The 20220-nt window shown below is 41.4% G+C and overlaps 1 protein-coding gene across 1 annotated transcript in view; it reads left to right on the top strand.

Moving 5' to 3' along the window:
• Nucleotides 1-20220, top strand: part of LPCAT4 (lysophosphatidylcholine acyltransferase 4) — a 41179-nt gene that overhangs the window by 9961 nt on the left and 10998 nt on the right. The window contains exons 2-6 of the mRNA XM_018558208.1: nucleotides 8515-8657; nucleotides 8800-9017; nucleotides 12624-12736; nucleotides 15126-15186; nucleotides 15279-15337. Of these exons, the coding sequence (XP_018413710.1) occupies nucleotides 8515-8657; nucleotides 8800-9017; nucleotides 12624-12736; nucleotides 15126-15186; nucleotides 15279-15337 (594 nt within the window). The remainder of the gene's footprint in view (nucleotides 1-8514; nucleotides 8658-8799; nucleotides 9018-12623; nucleotides 12737-15125; nucleotides 15187-15278; nucleotides 15338-20220) is intronic.

Below are 20220 nucleotides of genomic sequence, written 5' to 3'. Positions count from 1 at the left end.
GGCTGCTGCGAAGAATCACACGCAGCACCTATCTGTACGGCCCCACTCTACGCTGCGTGAATGAGGCCAAAGTGATCATTTTACTCTGACTGGTGCCTTGATCATCACACCAGGACTTTAGATGTCCAGTGACATTGAGTGAGGGAGATTTCTGTGTTTTTGCATACAAAGATTGTTTTTAAATAATAAAACAACCAATAAAAAACAAACGTTAAAAGTACTCTTCTCTTTCACTAGCGGTAGTAGTAAGTAGCCCTTCTCTCAAGCTGTGTGAAGGAGGCGGTCAGGGGAAAGAATGCCCCCTTATAGTTGTTTTTAGTGGAAGGAATGCCCCCTTACATTGGTGGTTAGTGGAGAGAATGCCTCCTTTATAGTGGTGGTGGTCAGAGTGCCAACTTTACAGTCATCAAATAAAAATCATTGGTGTCATGAACTGACTCTGCCAAGTGGCGATGGACCCGAAACTATGCAAGTACCATCAAACTGGGTGGGAGGAACTATGGTGGGCCGGTTAGTCAGCTTAAAATGAATTTCCACTTTCACAGCCAAATTGGGATGACACCTATTTTCTATTTGTTACATGTTCCCATTCACATGGCATAAGCTAAAAAAAAAAAATGCTTCTTGCAGTTTCAATTGCTTTTACTTGGATTAGGGTTTTAAGGGTTAACATTTCTTTGTGCTTCTATATCTTTTAAATGTTAGAAGGGATTGTGATGGGTGGGGGGTCTTGTCCTTTCAGAGAAGGCTTGCCCATTATTTGTTAATGAATCTTATCAGATAAACATAATTCTCAAATTTCTGTCCCAAGACTTTCCATTGGGACAGGCTACTGTGTCAGGGCTCAGAAAAACCTGGAATCAGTCATCTTTCCTGATTTAACAAAACATTTAAAAGGTAAGAATTTTTTGTTAAAGTAATGTTTCAGTATGCTGTGTAAATAGGAACACAAAACAAACACACATGGAGGGGTTTTCCTACATTTGACTGCAAAAGTGGAAATATACTTTAAGGAACCCCTGACATCGCCTGGAGGAACTCTAGGGTTCCACAGAACCCTGGTCGAGAATGACTGGCCTATATGCACAGTACAATCAAGTGGCAAAAGGAAAAAGCTTCATATCTATAGGGAAACAAGGGGTCTCAAGGTGTTCGAGATGACTATAGAGATGTACTTGGAAGTAGGGAAACATGACAGAAATGTTGCATGATTGATTTTCTCTGCAACACTCTTCTCTTTTGTTAAGGTGACAGCGTGGCGGGTTTTTATAGTGCTTTTTTAAGATTAACAGCCATGTGGAACTGTGTTGTGTCTGTTTCTGCCCCTAACATTCATCATCATGGTGCGCAGAAGTCAACAATGTACTGGATCTCAGAACCGACAGGGAACGAGGCAAGACTTGTGAAGGAGACCATTACATTTTGCTTCACATAGACATGAGATGCTCAATCTGATGTTTTTGGAATGGGAGACAAGTGTCATGGCTTATCCTCCTGTCTGACTTCTTTCTGGGAAGGGGGTTGGTGTAATTGAACAGGATAGAAAATCTTTTCTGATCACTGCTGTGTCTACCTCCTGAGTATAACTGGTATTGGTTATACCTGCCCTCACCACTTTCCTGAGTGCATACATAGTAATTTTCTTTCACATGTTTCGTGTTTTTTATATAATGCTATCTATCTTTGTGTACCAGCTGCACAATTAGGTGTACTTTCTCTAAAGTATTTTTGTCAGCTGTGTTTTGGGGATGTTGTTGGGACCTTTTTTAGTTTTGCCAATTTTGTTAAACATGTAACTAGGAATGCACCGATACCATTTTTTCCATACTGAGTACGAGTACCGATACTTTTCCTCAAGTACTTGCCGATACCTTTTTTTTGTGTGTCCATGTGACAGTTTTTCTAAAACAATACAAACTAATGACTTAAAGACAGTGGTGGAGTGCCAGGACTCGGTCGCAGCTGCAACTGCTGAGACCCTGGTAGTTCTGCCACTGACTCCAGGCTGCAGAGGGACTACATATCCCAGTGATGCATTATACAGCAATGCAGAATACCAACAGCTATAGAGGATTAGAAATCCCAGCAATACTTTATACTAATGCAGAATAATATGAAGCTACATACTCTGTGTTGCTCCAGGGTGGTGGTCTGATGTCTCCAGGGTCTCGGGTGGGCTGTGCGGGCTCTCAGGTGGCTGTTCAGTGTCTCACCAGGGGTCCAGAGGCAGGTGGTGCGGTTCCATAGGAAAGTGGAAGAGGAGTTGTACGGCCGGTGCTTTAAGCAGTGCTGCGAGATCCCCAGAAGGCTGCCGTGAGCCCTCAGGGCAGCCACTTGTGTTTAACAATTTAAAGCACCGGTATCGAGTATGAGTACTTGTGAAAATGCCCAGTATCAGCACCGATATTGGTATTGATGCATCCCTAGGCTGCTGTAAAAAAAAAAGTATGCAGGAAGTGGATATAAAAACACGTTGCTTACATGCGAAAAAAAATAAAAAATAAATAAAGAAGCAGAAACGCTGATCAGAAGTGCAGTCGAAAGGAAATGTTGCAAAGATCTCAAATGTTGGGGCTGTTGTTTAGTTTAGATGTATATAATGCTTAGTAGGGTTATTTTTTGACCACGTCAAGAAGAACTCCACAATGTCTCATGTAAAAGTAGCATGAGCGTATTCGTAAAGATAATGTACATTTATCTCTGTTCCATTCTTTACAGGGAGAATAGCTGTCAAAACATGGCTCTGAGCTCTACTGAGCCATCTAGTCGCTGTGCTTTAACTTAATTGATGGAGTTGTCTTCATAGCTTGCTATGGGCCTTCATAGATGTCTATGACTGCCTTTTGTAGACTGTCTGTGGGACCAACAACTGCAAATTATCCATTATTCTTACCTCCCACAACCTCCCAGAACTTCATGGATTTTTTAAATTTTTTTTTTTTAGTATCAGAGGCGAAGTACAGCTTAATGCCTACAGCACTTTCCATGGTTTGCGCACTGCTGTGGTATAAATGTTTTTCATGCTCCTGGTAATATCTGAGTGAATGTTGGCATTTAATACAATCTTCCAGAGCTAGATAGTCACTGACAGAAATTAATTTGATCCTTTTTACAAGTAATAGCTGTGAAGGCAAACTGCTCTTCCTGTGATCACAGTTGACTTGAATGGCAAAAAGCAGGTCAATGCATCCAAAATGCAACACGCAGGATCTTTTTATAGTGCTTTGAAATTCTTTTGCATGAGAAGTCTCTATTAAAAGCAATGGATTTTGTCATATCCATGCATTTTAACTGTAAATCAACATGCATGACAGCATCTGGTGGGATCAAACCTTTAGCGGCCCATTGACACTAAGGTGTTTTTATGCATTAAAGGGTGTTAGTTTAAGCCAGCCAACTAATTTTTACCTGCAAAAAGGCAGGCGGGAGACCTTAGGGAATGAAAAATGTGTCTGCAGTATTTTCGCCAATACAGAGGCCCATAGTTCATGCTGTGTGCTTTATGGTGTCCTGTACTGCAGGTGCGTTAGCTTTTGTTCAAGTTTATTGGGATGCCATGCTAAATGAATACCACCACAAAGCAACACCTACATATCATGTGTTAATGTGAAAAGCGGTTGTGCGTGGTAAAACTCATGTTGTCCCAAAGTGGCAGTGTGTACGGGCCTTAAAAGGCTTTCAACTGTCCAGTGAGCAGAGCCTTTCTCTGGAACGTTAGTTTTAGCAGTGGACAGTAGACAAGTTTTCATTTTATAGATGGTTTCCTCGAGATATAAGAGGTACTGGGTATCATTTAATGAAATACATTTATGAAATAATAAATCGGACAGTTTCAGCTTTTTATATACAGTAATACATTGGTTTACAAGTAACTTGGTTTGAGAGTGTTTTGCAAGACAAGCAAACATTTCTGAAAAATGTTGCCTTGATATACGAGCAATGTCTTGCAATAAGAGCAAAATTTTGCAGAAAAGCACCACCCAAATAAGGCTGTAGCAAAATCCTCAAAAGGAGGCAACAGCAAGTGTCATTGGATAGATTCCTTGTTAAGGTTTCACGAAATGAAAAAGATTCCATTGAGCCAAGAGATAGCAGTGATTCCTTTAGTGATAGTGAAAGTCATCCTCTCTTGTCTCCCTCACACCAGCCACAAAGGTACCAGTAATTGGTTTATTTTTCTTTATATTTTGTATTATATTGCAGTACAGTATTGTAATAATTTTTATATGAATATTTTTGGGTTGTGGAACGAATCATCTGAGTTTCCATTATTTCCTATGTGGAAATTCGCTTTGATATACAAGCGCTTTGGATTACAAGCATGCTTCCGGAACCAATTATGCTCGTAAACCAAGGTATTACTGTATTTGTTTTGTCTACAGTGTGTGTGTGTGTGTGTTTTAGTTAATGTGACTTAATATGCAATATGATATTACAGGAGGACCTGGACAAAATAGGGGAGTGGGCAACTACATGTCAGATGAGGTTTAATGTTGAAAAATGTAAAGTAATGCACTTTGGGGTTAAAAACAGGCAAGCTGGATACACATTAATGGGAACTCCACTAGGGAAATCATAAACGGAAAAAGATCTGGGGGTCATAGAAGATTGAACAATAGTTTGCAATGCCAGGCTGGGGCAAACAAAGCAAGCAGAGTACTGTCTTGTATTAAAAAGAGAATGTACTGTAGAGACAAAACAATAATTTTGCCACTTTATCACTGCTGCAGTCTCATCTTGAGAGAAGGGCAACAAAACTAATTAAGGTGCTGGAGGATCAAAGCTATGAGACGAGGTTGTTAAATTTAAACTTGTTTTTAAACACGCTGGAAGTGAGACAAATAAGAGGGGACATGATCTTAATGTACAAAATGATTGACGGTGATGGCAACATCAGCACTAAACTTTTTACTGTAAATTCCCTTGCAAAGACTAGAGACCGCCACCTAAAATTGGTGGAGAAAAGATTTATCCACAAAGGGCGTAGGGGCTTCTTTTCAGTTAAGTGGTTACATTTTGGAACTCTTTGGCACAAGCAGTGGAATCATCAGAGAATATTGATACGTTCAAAAATCAATTAGATACTGTCCTAAGAGACTGTAACATACAGGGGTACGGGTATTCTTAATTACTAGACCACACACACACACATCTTGACATCTTTATAAAAATATTTATATAATGTACTAAAGTGTATTTCTACTATGTAACTAACTGCTATGTATAGATTGAGCATGTAGATTAGACCTGTTAAACTGTATGTGTGTGTTGTGAAAGTTGTAAAATGAACTCGGGTTGCTGGTAAGCCTGGTAATCTTTATTGACTTAGTAACACTGGTATACTAACTGTAATATTTGCTGAGGAAATGAAGACCAATCATCATTCACAGCAAGATGCACACAACTATGCGTGTCCCCACGTGTATTTGCATGCAAATAATGGTACATGATTTTTCCCAACACACATAGTCGTTTGAATGGGTCCTATAGAGAACAATTCATTTTAATTTGTCCATGCCGTTTTCCTGCATTCCAAAATGATGAAACTGTCTGGGTGAACAATGTTTAATGCTAATATCTGATGCTCTTGTTTTGCATAGGCTTAAAGTGGACCTTTGCTTTGCCCTTGCAGGTCAAACAGGTTCACTTTAAAGCCATCCCTGAAGCAGCTAGTACTTACCTTGCTATCTTGCAGGACATGGCTTGATTGCTATTGTTCCACTGATATTTAGCTGGCATGTAACGCTGCTACCTGGTCCATGCCTCCGCTCTATATTGACTTTTTGCCAACTGTCTGTGGTCCTTGTAGTCCAACTTACTCTTTAAACAACCACTCATGATCACTGTGTTTCTGAGCGAGTGGTCACTTCACAAAGTCAATACATTGGTCCTGGCTGAGGGCCCATTCACACCATGTCTGGATCATCTCCAGACCAGATCGTTTACGGACCCAAAATGCATCCTAATGTATCCCTACGCTATTTCTGGCCTCTATTCACACCAGTGCAGTCCGTTCCAGACCAGAAAAATACTGCTTGTCCTATTTTGTCTGGTCTGGAATGCACTGGAACACACCTGTAAAAAATTTCCACAACGTTTCCAAAATTTCCAAGTAGTGTAAAGCGGATGGCAGCAGTGTACCGCACAGTGCGCATGGCAGCAGTGTACCACACAGTGCGCATGGCAGCAGTGTACCGCACAGTGCGCATGGCAGCAGTGTACCGCACAGGTGTGGATGACAACGGTGTAAGATAGAAAGGGACTTACAGTTTTGATGTACTAGATCATGTGCTCTGTCATGCCCTCTTCTTCCTCTCCTCTCTAGTGGGTGGTGGTGGGGGGGAACAGCAATGTTTCTCCCATGTGAAGCCCCAAGCAGCCTTGATGCGTCTTCTCTGTCCCTACTCTGCTAAAATACATGAGCAGCCAATGGCAGTGCTGCACTCTCCCTCTTAGCCAATAGCAGCTGGGGTGGGCGGAGGAAGAGAGTAGTGGTTGCCGAGTGCCGAGGAGCCCGTACAGCAGGGGTCTCAAACTCAATTTATTCGGGGGCCACTGGACACCTTTTTTAGTCCTGTGAGGGCCGCTACTATATACCAGTGTTAATGTCTGCATATGTTACAAGCGGCAACTGTCACCCATTCAAATTAATGATCGGGTGACAGCCGCTGCATGTAAATGCCTGCACACCGCATGTAATCATATGTAAAAGTATTACATGCAGTTAGGAATCTAACAACAAGAAGCTGGGTACGGGATAGGGCGCCGGCAAAGATCCTGTTTGGAGTCCATTGAAGAGAGTCAGAAAATGCTGGAGAAATCCGCCAAGTGTCAGGATTACCTCAACCACGATCTCTGAGAGAAGGTTCGCTGACAGCGCATTAAGGAGAAATCGCCTCTGTGTCTGTAAGACATCTCCAGCACTGCAGAGAACAAACTCCCTTCTTGACGAGTTTCAACGCGGGAAGAACCGAGTCCAAATCGCGGCAGGACTGTGGACCAAATTGCCGTTAATCTAAGAAATCCGTTTACTCACTAGATTCTGGTGAGTACCCATCTATAAGGGGGTCGTTGGACTAAATTGAAATAGATCAACCATTATCTGCCTTGTGTTTTCTCTTCCGGCTTTCAAATATCATCCACTGAACACTGTTTTCGTCTATCTGATATCTTCACTGCAAGAGTGTCACTTGTAGATTAGCCTGAGACTGATGTAGACTGTTGATTATCATTTGAGTGGCTGTCACAATCTTTGTTACACATTTCCGATTGATGATTTAATGTAACAACTGTAGACTGTTGATACCTAACCCAGAGACAAAAGAAAAAGCAAGAGGAAATCTTCCCAAAATGAAGGGAATTCCCCTCCTGATACAGTTGTCACAAGAACTATTTATCAAAACTGGAACAGCTGTGCATGGCAACCAATCCGCTCCTCTCTTCAGTGTGTAGTTCAGATTCAAAAATGAAAGAGAGAAACTGATTGGTTGCTATGCACTGCTGCTCCAGATTTTGTCTGCTTGAGTTTGGATCAATTCCCCTCACAGTATGGGATTCAGTGCATATACTGTAAAGGTTTTTGGTGGAGTAAATAAAAAGAAAAATATCGGAGCCATTACTTCCTTCTCATGTTCCCCTGCACAATACTGCTAAGTTGCTGCAGAATCCTATTGTGCTTTTTCAGATTGAGAAATTAGCTTTGTGTAGTGAACTAGCTGCCTGCTCTTGTGTCTAGGTCTTATAATGTTTTGGCTTTGGACCCAGAAATCCATTTAACAGGATGTTTATATTTCAACAGGATGTTTATATTTATCTATAAGTAGTACTTCCTAAGTAGGAAGCCACATCTTCCTGTTGATCCTCATCTATTCCACCAATTCATTTTAATGTCCCCAAACAGTCTTTTAACAGGTGTCTGGTTTAACAAAAAACAGACTTCATCACAGAAAATAGATAATTTAGAATGTTACTTTTTAAAAAAAATTAAATAATGCAGACCCATTACACACAACCCCTGTTGTGTGCGTATAGTGGAATGGGTTGATTCATAACTTATTTTAAATTGTTTTGTTCTCTTTTGGAAAATTATACTTGTTTCAAACAGGATCTTGTGTAATGTGAGGACTATTGCTCTTACTGCTGCTAAAGCATAACCTATACCCAAGGGTCCCCTGATCATTTGAGAACCACTCAGCCTATGGCTTTTTGCTTTAATGTAGACATAAAATTCCCACATGACCTCCTATCATTTTCCTTGTTATAAAAGGAAATTTGCTATGTAGCTGTCTATGTTTCTAAGCTCTTCTCTTGCTCTTTAGCCTATAAGTTTTATATGCTTATGGTAAGCATGACGTGAGTGGGCTTTTTAGTGGCATTATCAGTCGAAATGTAAGTAGACTTTTGTAAGTGTCAACTGGTCTACATAAAAGGACAATGATATAGCTTATTGGTAATGCTTCAGTGATGTCTAATCTGGCCATTTTCTTTATGTATATATTTTCTTTATTTTTACAGTTCTATGTCCTGGGCCCCATTCTATTCCCCATACGTTTCCTACTGGCTGCCATCTTTCTGTTTCTCATGTGGCCAATAGCTGCTCTCAGAGTTGCAGGCATGACAGAAGAAGAGCTGAGCCGCCCAATACGACATAGACGCACGTAAGTCCAAAGTGATGATAATGGAAGTGATGATATTGTTTAGAGGTATTTGTCATCGTTATACAGAACAGCACATTCATTTATTTCCATCTCTCCCCTTTTCATTTCCCATTCCATGTGTCTTCTCCCCTTATGCACACAGCATTCTACATCACTTGATTTACGTACTGAGCCGCACTATGTTCTTCATGTGTGGCTTCCACTGGATCACCATCCGTGGCCGCCGTGCCTCCAGCTCTGAGGCCCCACTGCTGGTTGTGGCCCCTCACTCCACCTTCTTTGACCCCATTGTTACTGTGGTGTGTGACCTCCCATCAGTTGTGTCCCGAGTGGAGAACCTCAACATTCCTGTGATTGGAGGTGAGCCAATTAATAAACTCTTATGGAAATCTCCATGCTTTTCTGCTTCTAGTTCTTTAGTTTAGGCAGTTCTGGTTTTATAAAATCAGGGCATAAACAGAAGATGGTTCAAGGTCTGCATGGAACAAATTTAAACATGCCTTCATTATTTTTAACTATTTGCTGATTTAAACAGATGTAATATTCAAAAATAGTTTTTGCCCTCCTATCAAAACATCAATTTCCCAGAGGCTTTTGTTTTACCTTCCTCTAGGTGAAACGTGTTGTAAAAGGTTAAACTGAAAGTAAACCTGACCTGGCCTAAAATGTTTCTAAGGCAATAACAGTGCTAAAACAATTTTGCTCTGCTTCAACAATAAGCCCCACCTCTCTCATTCAACTGTCAATTGTCAGAGCCTCTGTTGTCCACTGAAGTTTTGTCATTCAATTGTTTAATGAATGAGGTGAGACTTTTTGTTGGGAGTGGGCAGGGCTTAGTTAGGGCAGAAATGAAGGCACCATGTACAGCCTGGGTCTGGAATTCAAGCGTCTTCACAGGGACATGGATCGACTAATACAGATATTTTAAGGCACCACAAGGTGCTTGCACTTCTGCACTGCTACTCTTGCCTTAGAAATGTTTTAGGTTAAGTCAGGTTCATTTTAAATCCGAACTACAGAGTAAACTTTTTTGTTGTGTTGTACTGAGATTTATTGTTGAAAAATTTAAGGTTATGCACATGGGAGCAAAGAACGTGTGCACAAACTACTGTTTGGGGGGTGCTACGTTAGGGAAGTCGGACATAGAAAAAGACCTGGGCGGTCCTCATGGATCACAGATTTGGCAATAGTAAGCAATGCCAAGCAGAAGCTAGCAAACCAAACAGGATTCTGGCGTGCATTAAAAGAGAAATTGTAGCAAGGGAGAAAAGAGTAATACTACCACTTTATAAATAATTGGTTCAGCCTCATCTTGAGTATGCGGTGCAGTTTTAGTTGCCAACTCTCAGGAAAGACATCCTCGAGCTGGAGAGAGTTCAGTCAGGGCTACAAAATTAATTAAAGGGATAGAGGGCCTGAGTAATGAAGACCGCCTTCAGAAATAAAATTTAGAAAAGAGGCGATTAAGAGGGGATCTTATTGCAGTCTACAAAATCATCAGTGGGGACCGCAAAATATTAGAAACAAACTGTTTTATCCGAAAACTGTATTAAGAACACGGGGACACAATAGGAGGTTGGAGGAAAGGGGGTTTAGTCTTAGAATTCGTATGGTTTTTTTTTTTTTACTGTGAGAGTAGAGAAATTGTGGAATTCCCTTCCACAGGCGGTAGTCTCCACTGAGAGCGTTGATAAATTCAAGAAACTTCTCTATGAGTTTCTTATGCAGTGGTGCAGTTGCAGGCATGTGCAAATGCTTACGGTAGCACTGACAATCAGGCATGTAAGCTTGTATTGCCATGAAGGTGATGCATCCTGATTGGATATTGGGGGCTTAAAGGGTCGCTGAACCCTTCCCTCACTACTTGTTATTTAGCCAAATAATCTGTTATGTGGATACCCTTGTTCCTGATTGGATTCCAATGGTGACCTAAGTTTCCTGCCTACTTTGATCCTTGTCGGTCACCCTCCTGGTACCCCACTGTAGTTGTTTGACTTCCTTGTACTAAACATTGGCATTGACCTATGCAGGTTGTTGCCTGCAGGTCCATCCCAGAGCGTGTGTTTTAGAGGTGTTTGTCACACATATTTTAATAACGCCATCAGTGACTCTTGTTAGGCCAGATGCTCTTAGAGTTAGTACCCTAATTAGAGCCTTTTGCCATACTGCTAATGTCTAGGACCTTTTCCCCTCCATCCTTGCTCTGTTAGATACCCTTTTATGTTATAACTGGCGATCCCCTATATGGAAAATGTGGCGGAGCAGGTTCAAGCACTGACCTTGATTGTGCAAAAGATCTGTACATAGGTAACTACTCAGAGGTTTGCAGCTGTCCAACATGGCCTTGTCAGATGCCACAGCCTTAGCCTGTTAAATCTCCCCAACCACTTCTAAGGAGACGGAAAGCAATTTAATAAAAAAAATGCATGATGGTGTGGTTATCCACAGATTCACAGAAATCTGCATGAATATGGTTTGGTCTACTTGGAGTCCACTTTTCCGCTACTTGTATTATTCTGGGCAACCCCTGGCTATGTCATCATAACCCCCGGATAGTTTGGATCAGTGCACAGAGAAATTCATCTTTTGGAAAAGTTACCCAGTCAAATCTACTCAGTAGCAGCATAACTCTGTAGTATGCTTCAGTGGCTAAGTTTGAACATCCAAGATTGAGAAATATCACTTTCAGATCTTCATTGGCATTTTCTTGAGGTATATTTTATCATGTTTTAAGTTATTAAGAACTGGGTTTAGCCTGAAAGTCCTTTTAGCATTTTTTTTTTTTTTTTACATTTTATCAGAGATCACTCTGACCTCTAGTTGTCACCTTAGGAATCTTGTCCTTATGAAGGGACAACCACTAACAGTGGCCTGACAAGGTGGTCAATGCCTTTTAACAAGCTAAAAAGGGCCTGGCCTTCATCCTGATACATCCACTTTTTGGAGGGGTTGGGACCAATATAGGAGTAAGCTCTATCCTCTATGACCTTCACCAGCCCTGAACTCTGCTTTTTTTTTCCTTGCCTCGCATCTCTGTACCTGTCCTGGTTGTCTGTCTTTCTAGTACTGCCCCTTGTTCTGACTCTATTGCACTCCTGCCTAATGCCTTGAGGGTGGCTACGGAAGCTGTAGTCACACCATCTGTTGCTCGGGTGCACCTCGGATACCCCTAGAAGTAATGTCTCCTTTTACCATCCTGCTGGTGGGCAGGAGTACCTACTGCCTTCCTCACCCTCACTGGATCTATGCTGTATCTAGGCCAGAAATCCCAAAAAGTCACATTTTGATTGGGTTTTAGTTAATAAAATAATATTAATAACTTCATCTACAATCATGTAAGAGCCCAGCCCTATTAAGAAGGCACTTTAAAAAGACTTAAATGGAGCTGTGGCGAAGGTGAGTATAAAGGGGCCTGGGGGTAAACTTTTTAAAAAACATCTGTCACTTTGCCCTGAGTTTCTTTAGGTAGCAAGGCTGTATCTGCTTACATCAGCCACAGTATTAATGCTCACAAAGAGTTGCCAAGTGCAGCTAGTTATGCATATTGGTCACTTGGCCTCAGGGCTTTGCCCTGATTTTCATAATGAGTCTAAGGCATACCTGAATAAAACATGTGCTTGAATAGAGCTAAAGAATTAAACAAAATAGCCAAGCATGTAACAGTAAAAATTTAATTTATCATGTGTGCTCCTTTTTATTCTGCAGTGAATCTAAAATAAAAATGGCATGCATACATTTTTTTCATGGGAAATCAAATTTAAACTGCAAGAAATAATCATAAATGTACAGAAGAATGACAGTTTTAAGTGTGTATGCAGCAAAGTTGATGACACTTACCATTTTTGGAAGCTTTTTAAGACCTATAGTTTGGGGCTCTGAATTGTTACATATAACTGAGTTTGCCTATGTCAGTCAGTGTCCTCATATGAACAGAACTTTGCTACAGTTTTGTGATCTCTTCCTTAGCTCTGCTTCGATTCAATCAATCCATTATGGTGTCCCGACATGACCGAGCATCAAGGAAAAAAGTGGTGGAGGAGGTGAAGAGACGAGCAACCTCCCGTGGGGAGTGGCCTCAGGTGGAGTGCTAATTCCTTTCTAAAAGAGATTATCACATTGTTACACACTAAGAACCTGTAGACAGTTCCATGCAAGTTTTAATTATCTGTCTTCTGTCTTTTCTTTACCCTGTTTGCAAGAGCTGTTTTCCTACATGTGTGTAAAGTTGTTGCTCAACAGCTCAACTGACTGTTCTGCATATGCTTCCATTTTGGGATGCAAAAGGCTTAAAGGATAACTTAACTTTTTTTAACTGCTCATTAGGGGATATAAAAGATTCAGATACCATGGATACTGCCACCTTCAGACAAAATTGGACACTTGCAAAAAAAAAATCTGTTAGCCTGTAAAACCCCTCCCACTCCCATCATGCTTAATTTTTTTTTAATGGTCCAGGGGAATGGATGTATTATCCCCCTGGGGTACAGCTTCACCATTTCAGTTATTCCTTCCTTTTTTTTTTTCTCCCAATTTTTATTAAGAGATTATTTGCTACTGTAGAGCCCAGAGAGCTCCTAGATGCAGCTTTCTGGATCGGCTGATCCTTGGGTGACACTATCAGTAGGGAGTTTGTGTGGGTTTACTCCCATATTACAAAGACATGCTGAAAGGTTAATTGGCTCCTGGCTAAATCAGCTCAATATGTATGCTTGTGAGATAGGTAACTTAGCTCCTCCAGGGCAGGGACTGATGTGAATATGCAGTATGTAAAATGCTGTGTAAATTGTCAGCTCTATATAAATACCTGAAAGAAATAAGTAACAAGGTCTGATGCTGAAGGCCTGGACAGTGATCCCCTGCTTGAGTCCTCACTCTGTGGAATCTCCACTACCTCCCCCAAGCATGACTCCTTCCTCTGCGTTATCCAGGAAGGAATTATCTGCTGCTATGTCAGACTTTATGGCCAAAATGACTTCCATGAGAGCTGACTCAGAACACGAAGATGCAAGCATGTTTCTTTATGAGCAGCTATCTTTGTGCATTTAGCTGAGAAAGAGGAGAAATTTAACTTGTCCTTTTTTCGATAAATTTGTGCCTATGGAGCAATAGTTGGCTGACTTTACTCTTAGGCCTAAAGTGACACTAAACTCAGGAGTTAAACCTTCCAAATGCATTTTAGTACCTTAACTATTAACAGAAATGTATCTTTGTTGTGCATCACTCAGCTGTAGATCCTCAAATCATCTCTGAATTTGTGCTGGCACTGTCATTACTTCTGGAGGGTGGCTACTTATGTTCCCTATGATTCCTGTGTGTGTTGTAAAGTAGCCACCGCTCCAAGCTCACTCCCATGATAGACTACAATCTCAATACAAAATAGTAAACAAAAGGTGAGATTATCATGTCAATCTTTGCTTTCCTCCATCTGGAGGACGTTCTGGCCTTGATGGACATTAAGGATCTATGCTTCCATATCCCATCTTTGTGGCACATCAACACTACCTGCATTTTGCTGTGGGCTCTCAACAATACCAGTTTGTTGACCTCTCCTTTGGGCTGTCCACAGCACTTCAAGTCTTAATCAAAATACTAGCCCCTGTGCTTGCTCTGCTTCATTCACGAGGCATCCCCTTACTGGTTGATCTTCTCCTGAGGAAACAGTTGGATCAGACCTTGTCTGCCAATTTCCATCAAACCGTGCAGACTCTGTAAAGGTTTGGTTGGTGCCTGAACCTTCAGAATTCATCCTTAGAAAGACTAATTGCTTGGTGTATCTGTGTCTCCTTTGAGATATTGCTCAGTCCAGGTTTTTTCTTCCACAGGATATACTCTTGACCCTCCGCTCTCAGGTTCAGACTCTGCAGTCCAAGAGCTTTTGAACTCTATGCTTTTCCATGAGGGCTCTGGGCTTGACGATTGCCTCTTTTGAGGCAGTTCACTATGCCCAAATTCCACCTTGGCGACTTCATGGGATTAGTTCAACCTGATCTGCACCCACTCCCAAACCTTCACTGTGTAGCCCTGCTGGGTGCCACACAAATTTAGTAAATAATATGTTTCTTCCTACTACATAGATGTACTATGGCCCCATTTATTTCTCTAGATGAGCCAAACTTTACTGGATTGTTGGAGGCCGGCCATGAGTACAGCCCATCCACAGGAACAAATGGAGCTGCAGATGAAATGTTTTCTCTGAAAAGGCTATATGGTACCACAACGGGGTGCACAGTGAAGATTTTGGGAGTGGGGAGGTTGGTAACTATAATACTGCGTGGGGGGTGAGGGAAGAAGTCAACCTATATAAATAACCATGGACAATATTCTTCTGTGGATAGATTTCAGACTGTGGCACTGCTTTTACTGGAATCACTCATTTTAAATTAGTTCCTGAGACTTTAACACATGTATCTTTGCACATAAGATCTTTTACATAATCTAATAATATTATCTTTCGTTTTTTTTCCTTAGCTTTTGTTTTTCCCAGAGGGAACAAATGGGAATGGACAAGTGTTACTGAAATTTAAGCCAGGTAAGTCTATAGCTCATCATAGAGTTGCCCTATAGGGAGTATACCTCTGTACATGGTATATTTACTCTGATCACTTCTGTATTGTTCTGCAGGAGCCTTTGTGGCAGGAGTGCCTGTTCAGCCAGTGCTAATGCGATACCCTAACAAACTGGTGAGTAACATTGTTTGGGTTAGCTGTCCTCTACCATCACTTGCGTTTTTTGTTTCCTATTTGCAAATCTTCATTTATTAGTTAACTACATAAACCACAACGTCATACGCTAACTGGAAAAGCAGGTGTATATAAAAATAGGGCTTATGCAAAAATGCAATTATTTAGTCATTAAGGAATCCTCTGCTTTTGAAAATTAGTGGGTTGCTCTTAGTGACCTTCTTAGGTGCCCATTCACACTGGGCGTTTATTCGCGCCATTTCTGCCGCGATATCGTGAGAAGTCGCCGTCCAATGATTTTCAATGGAGCTGTTCTATTGTACAGCTCCATGTCGCCGGTCGCTCGTCGTGCGTCGCTTGTGCAGGACCCTTTTTACCGCGGATATCGCAAGTTTTCTATTTTTGCATGCAGCCCGACGGTAAGGGTCACGCAAACGTCGCCTGAACAGTCGCGCTATCCTGCCGCGCGGAAATCCGCTCGAGGTAAGTGTCGCTTAGTGTGAATGGGGCCTAAATGACAGTTGTGTGGCTGTTTTGACGATCCTCGCTCCAGTTATTTTTGCGTCTCTGACTCAAAAGAAGTATCCAGATCGGGGAAATCTGAGACTGATAACACATCCAGCCTTCAGCATACAACAGAGTCAAAAAACAGAACCCTGTAATTAAGAGAATTGTAAAAAACAACAACTTTATATTATCTGATACATTTATGCACATTCAGGAGCTGGGAGAGAATATGTGCTATTCACATAAGATCAGGCAGTTAACAGGGCAGCAACTGACAGGCTTTCATGTACACCCCCAAAACCACTCTTGGAACCATCTCTGTCCTTGGTCTTTCTCTCATCAAGTGACATATTTAATGGGAACTACTAAGTAAACACAAGAGACTGCATCATATAGTTGATAAAGCCATAAGCCTCAAAATCAGTGATCATATTTTAACTTCTATGATTTTGCTTTTATAACTTTGCAATTGGGAATTATAATTAGAACAGTTATGTATATCCTTAGTGCAAATTTTATATTTTCTTTGGAGTGACCTCATTTTTGTTCAAAAGTTGTTTATTAGAGAATGAACAAGAGTAAACACAGGTACATACAGCATAGTCAAAATGGTTACAAAGTTAAACACCAAAGACCAATGGGATTTCAAGTTACAAAAGCAACATGAATGTACATACCAAAAGACCCACGGGTCTCTGAATCGTCTTAGAGCACTAAAATGACACTCAAGACATAACATCCCATCAGCGCCTGTGAGCGGAACAGGCAGGAGGAGCAGAAGTGAAGCTAGGAGAGAAAATGGTGGAGAAGAGGAAAAGGCAGGCGAGAGGAACCGAACAGAGAATACAGAAAAAGAGAAAACAGATTAGAAAAAGGATTGGCAAGGGCAAAGAGCAGGGAAGGAGAAGGGAAGACGAGCGATAGAAAAGGCCCAGAGTGAGAGCAATGGGGACTAAATCGCAACATTCAAAAAGTATAATACTTCCCACAGGGTTCCCTAATATGTACCTTTAGAACCTCTAAATGGAAGGGGGTCACTAAGTAGGCAACGATCCAAGGAGTCCAGGAGTCAAATTTAGCTAAGCTATCGTTTTGCCAGGCAGTATGTTTTTCATAGAACATCGCCTGAGACTCCAGAGCTTTGACACTTGAAGGGGACAGTAGGAGACTTCCAGGCACGAGCCATTACTCTCTTGGCATCTGTAAGAATATGTGTAACCAATCTAAATTGGGTATGCATGTAAACTTCAGGCTTCTTTAAATTGACCCTGAGAGGGGTCTTTACGAAAGGGGCTCCCTACCACAGTATAGAGAAGCTGATAGTCCAGGGCCAGAACTGCTTAGCTTTCAGACATTCACACCATATATGCTATAACGATCCTTCCACAGTGCACCCCCGAAAGCAGGGACACAATGGGATATACGCCAAGGTACTAAGTCCCTTTCGAAGGGTGTACTTTGTAAGTTGCCTCAATGGCAAGAACATTTGACGAACTCCTAGCAGTGGCCAACCAGATCTGACTCCTGATCCCAATTAGGAGCATATAGTGGAAGGTCTTTCTGCGGATTATCCAAAAGTAATCAATCTATAAACAAAGAAATCCCGGTTTGTGAGAATAGTTTTACAGTTGATGCTCCTAAATGAGTCAAATCACTAGGATTACCCACAACAGGGGTCCTATGTTGAAGGAAATGTTTTATCTGTAGGTATGGAAAGACATTCTCTGGCCTTAGATAGTGAAAAGACTGCAAAGTATGGAAGGGGATTATCCCTGTAGGGTCTAAAGTGTTAAAGTTTACACCTTACCCATTTCCTAAAGGGGTAATGGTCCTCATACACCGGAGGAAACTTGGGGTTACCGAGTATGGACATAGAGGGCTGGGAGGTGAGACTAGTTTATGAGAGAATTTCCACTTTTGCCACATTCAATGGAAATGCCTGGTGATTGTGCAACTGACAGAGGTACAGTATTTCTGTGATAACCATAGAAGGTTATTGATTGAAGTCGGGTAACACAAATTTGTCTCAATGGATACCCACAGGGGAGTCAAAGAACAGGTTGCCAAAAGGGCAACTAGGCAAGTTGCGCCGCGTGATAGTACTTCTGAAAAAAGGGAGGCCAAGGCCTTTACACACTTTGGAGCAATATAGGACTTGTTTGTATACACAACGTCCCCTTCTGAATGAAAAAAGCAAAGAAGGCAATTCTGTAACGCGTGCAGTCATTTGAGACCCAACTAAATGCAAACAAGTCATGAAGGGATTCCATCATTTGTGGGAGCAAAGAGACACCCATAGTCTGTGATTTTGTGGAGTTAACAAGATAGATCACCAAACCCTGATAGTATGGGCATAGGATTCGGTAGAGATTTCAAAGGCTTAGATAGCAACAGAAGAGCATCATCAGAAAATGTTGTGATGGTAATCTGCCATCTCCGGTTCTCATATATTCTGGTCAAAGAGGATAGCTTGGGGTTCTTTTATCGGGTCAAAGAGAATAGGGGACAGTAGTTATCCTTGCCTTGTACCCCCTAGTTATGGAGAATGGGTCTGATGTAAAGCCTGCGTCATAGAGTGACCTCATTTTTAAAGCTTTTCAAAATTCTGAAGTAGTATTTTTGTTATTGCTAAATAACATTTTGATTGGGTGTTAGCAGGCCTAGTATAAAATATACTTACCTCTGCAGTGCTAATGCGGCAATCCACCTCCATAAAATACCTCCAGTGATCTGGTCCTTTTGCTGTTAATCTTGTTGCCTCTAGATTTTGACACCCGTCCCGTAGACATTACCATGGGAAAGAGAGCTATGTATGTGCTTCTTAGTTTTGGCCAGCTGTAATTGGAAAAGCCCCTATGTGTTGGCTAATTATGAGGATGGAGGTATGCTGTGCTAGAAAAGCCAGGGCATGGTAGCAGTCTGTGGTGGTGTGGGGTTTTTTTTTTCTTTCATTTTTTTTTTTTTTATGACACTGCAAATTGCTAATCAGCAGGAGTCTGACTAAGATGATCTGCAACAGTTTTATAGTTAAAGGAGAACGCCAGGAAAATACATTTTCAGCCTACTGTAACGAGCTTATGCAAGCATTAAAAATATGTGCTTACTTTTCTGCATAGCAGTATGGTCTTCCAGAAATCCATGGTACAAGTCTGTGCTTCTGCCGTCTGCCTTCTACATTTCCTTTCTGTTAGACTGCACAGTGGCTAGTGGTCTGTCAGCCTAGCCTGTGGTCTAATCACCTCCCCTTGTAGTTCTATTGCAGGAAGCGATCACATCCCAGCACGGACTGCAGTGGGTAGAGTAGGGAAGCCTTAGACTGCTGGTCTGACCCTGTCCACTCTCAGTGCAGAGCTCTCTGCTGTCACACCTCTGTATAGTCACACTGCTCTTCCACACTAGTGATGGGAAGTTTGGATGTTTTTCAGGAATCGATTCATCAGTTTACTTGCTGAGTCGGCTGACAAGCAAGTGAACTGAAGCTCAAGATCTGACTCAATCTAAATGAGGATCTCATCTGATCCAGACTGTGTATGTCATCTATCTTATCTCCCTATGGTTCAGTGTAGTGGTGTACTATTGGCTGAGAACTGTTGTTGTGAGAAAAGTTGTGATTCTCAGTGTACTGTTAGCTCTCTGATTGGTTGAAAGGAGGGGCTGAGCTCTCACTTTAGGATCATATTCCCAGAGCTGCTGTGTTTGATGCAACACTGAACCCTTTCAAATGAATCCGTTATCAGTTTAGTCGGATGAATCATTTCACTGAATAGAATCAATTCAAAAGAAAGATTTCTTCATGAACTGGACATCACTATTCCACACAGCCAGATGCTGTTAGGAGGAGGTAGGATGACTTTAAAGCAGAGGAATTTGTCATGCAGAGGCACCTGTAATATGTATGTGCAGTCACAAAAAAAACCTGTTACTGGAGCATACAGGAGTTTGTAACTCTTCCCATCTCTACCCTCAGCTCTGTCTATACATGCCTCCCACTTCTATTTCACAATGCCTCATGGGAGATGTAGTCTGCTCTCTATGCCAGCCAGGATATGACACATACTGGTTACCTAGATCCCCCGCCTGGCTGCAGGAAGGACTGATCTAATAATAGGAGGTTGTGACATCATTGGCAGCTAAAAACGAGAATGACAAGAAAATAACTTTTATGATAAATTGTTACAGCAGTTTGCTTCCTCTGACTGAGAGGGACCGAAATATATAAAGTGATGAGCATCCCGGAGTAGATCTTTAAAGGTCAGCTATAATCACGTGATATTTTTAAGTTGTTTTTTTTTTTTTGTGGTTATTGATAAATTTAATCTCAGGTTAGCTTTATAAGTTTATTGGTGACTCTCTATTTGTAAGAGATGGGGATATAT

This window comes from Nanorana parkeri, unplaced genomic scaffold (genome assembly GCF_000935625.1).
Source record: "Nanorana parkeri isolate BGI_ZX_2015 unplaced genomic scaffold, ASM93562v1 scaffold325, whole genome shotgun sequence".
Classification (NCBI taxonomy): Eukaryota; Metazoa; Chordata; class Amphibia; order Anura; family Dicroglossidae; genus Nanorana; species Nanorana parkeri.
This window is presented reverse-complemented; position numbering and strand designations above follow the sequence as displayed.